The 2,545-nt window shown below is 57.9% G+C and overlaps 1 protein-coding gene across 1 annotated transcript in view; it reads left to right on the plus strand.

Annotated features, from left to right (window-relative positions):
* The window catches only part of NDRG4 (NDRG family member 4), a 63,342-nt gene that overhangs the window by 54,506 nt on the left and 6,291 nt on the right, over positions 1-2,545 (plus strand). Inside the window, exons 9-11 of the mRNA XM_015558819.1 lie at positions 42-98; positions 455-753; positions 2,397-2,505. Of these exons, the coding sequence (XP_015414305.1) occupies positions 42-98; positions 455-753; positions 2,397-2,505 (465 nt within the window). The remainder of the gene's footprint in view (positions 1-41; positions 99-454; positions 754-2,396; positions 2,506-2,545) is intronic.

The raw sequence follows: 2,545 nt of genomic DNA on the forward strand, positions 1-2,545 counted from the left end.
GTTGGGGGGAGGGCTCACACTGACCCCACCTTGGCCTGCAGCTCTCGGGCCTCACCAGCACTTTACCCGACACGGTGCTATCCCACCTCTTCAGCCAGGTAAGGGCATGGGACCACCTCACAGGAGTGGGGCTGGGGGCTGGGGTGGGGGCGGGGCCTCACAGCTGCTGTAGGGCCCAGTTCTGCCCCTCTCAGCCGGGCAGGAGGAGGGCAGGGGGTTATACGGTGTCTGACCTGCCTTGCTCTGTCCTCTGCTGTTGGCCATGAGGCTGGGCCCCTGAAAGACAGGTGTGGGGAGACCTCCCACAGCTCCGTGGAGCCTCCTCTCCCCTCCGCTCCCCGGGTCCCACCTTCCACCTTAGGGGGGTCTCCACCTGCCCCCACCCTGCCAGGAGCCCCCCCTCGGAGCCCACCTCCCCATCCTCACTCTGTCTGTCCCGTCCGCTCGGGCCCAGGAGGAGCTGATGAACAACGCGGAGCTGGTGCAGAGCTACCGGCAGCAGATCGGGAACGTGGTGAACCAGGCCAACCTGCAGCTCTTCTGGAACATGTACAACAGGTGTGGGCGCGGGGCGCAGGCCCGGGACCCCTCAGTACAGCCCCCCCGCCAGGGGCGCAGGCAGACGGGCCACACCGTCCTCAGGGTGCAGATGAGCAGAGCCAGCCTCCGAGAGGAGTCACTGCCTGCCCAGGGTCACCCCCGTGAAGGGCACAGGGAGCTGACTTCATTGCTCCTCCTCCCCGGGCATGGCTGGCGGGAGCCATGAGGATGCGGGGAAGCCCGACCCCCACACCCTGAGTCTGGCGTGTACATGGGGGGAGGTTGGATGGTTTTCATGCTGTGCTCCTTGGAGCCCCTTCGGGGGGTAGCCCTGCAGGGAAGTGGCCAAGCCCCCTACTCGCCACCTTCCCTTCTCGTCACCCTGCACGGACTTACTAAGCCAGCTGCGTGCAGGACGGGGAGGATCGGGGAGAATGGAAGACCCGCGTCCCACCGCACAGGGGCGCTCATCCAAGCAGCACTTAGTGGGGTGGGTGGGGACCAAGCTGAGGGCCCACCCGGCATGCGCTTGGGTGTCCGGGAAGAAGTTTGGGGGTCACACATGAAGGGAGCCCTGAGGCCCCGATTTATGCAGCGCAGCCCAGGCCTCCAGGGATGTGAGGCCCTAATTGGGGGGTGGGGTGGGATGGGGGAGGCTTGGGGACACCCCCATCCAGACCCTGGGGTGAGGATTTTTAAAAAAAGGTTACTTTTTCCATACATTTCCTCAAGAGTATAAACTATAACTTGCTTAACTATTATCTAAAACCAAAATTTCTGTTATCAGCAAACGACAGAACTAATTGCTCTAGCCACAAAATAAGGATTATCCTAACCACTCATCCACCAATTAGGGTAATATTTTAACGTTTAAACCAGCCCTGTTTTAACCAAAAATGACACTTATGTTCAGTTGGCGAGGTTTTAATGAAAGTCACATTTCAAAAACATCGTGTCCGTCAGGAGCCACCAGCTTTTCGTCCCTAAAAACAAAAACTTCATTTTTCAGGACCCAAAGGATTTCTTTCTTCCAAAGAAATGACCAAGAATTTTCAGCTCTCCTCTCAATTCCAACACGTACACATTTTGTTAACTGTAGACCAGGCCCCGCCACCCCACACTGGACAGCATATGCGCACTGTAGGCAGATGGCCCCCCGAACACGGGCAGACGGTGCGACCGACAATGTGGGTCCCACGTTTAACAAAACAGGCTTTGGCTCCCTGTGACCAGCATCACCAGGGCTTCCTTGTCTGTAGCCGCAAAGAAACAAGATGTTCTATTGAAGATGTTTAGTCCTCAGTTTTGTAACAGCAGTCTTTCCAACGACATATTAAAAGGGGAGAAAACCAGTGATACGGCCCGGCCGGCGTGGCTCAGTGGCTGAAAGCCCTCGGCCTATGAACCAGGAGGTCCCAGTTCGATTCCCAGTCAGGGCACATGCCTCTGTTATGGACTCGATCCCCAGTAGGGGGCGTGCAGGAGGGGGTTGATCTGTGATTCTCTCTCATCATTGGTTTCTCTATCTCTCCCTCTCCCTTCCTCTCTGAAATCAATAAAAATATACTTAAAAAAAAAAAAAGAACACAGTGATATAGGCATAGATTCAAAATAAACCCACAAATTTTGAAAGCTCCCAGGAGGGCAGGCTGAGCCAGGCAGCAGCTGGCAGCGGAGCCACACAGGTCCCCAGCTGTCCAGGTTGGGTCATCGGTGGCATCTTGAAGCTGTCACAGAGCGTGTCCTCCTCAGACCCTCCCCACCCCCTGTGAGAGAGACAGGCAGGGCCAGAATTCCGCAGCCTGATGAGTGGGTGGGGAGTTCGGGGTTCCCTGCCCCCGTCCCGCTCCCCCAAGCCCTGTCTTCCTTTCCCGGCAGCTTATCTTCCCCGACCTGGTGGAGGGGCTGGTGCTGATGAACATCGACCCCAACGGCAAAGGCTGGATCGACTGGGCCGCCACCAAGGTGAGTGTGGTCCCCCTGGTGGGGTGGGGGTGGGGCGGCG

This window comes from Myotis davidii, unplaced genomic scaffold (genome assembly GCF_000327345.1).
Source record: "Myotis davidii unplaced genomic scaffold, ASM32734v1 scaffold590, whole genome shotgun sequence".
Lineage (NCBI taxonomy): Eukaryota > Metazoa > Chordata > Mammalia > Chiroptera > Vespertilionidae > Myotis > Myotis davidii.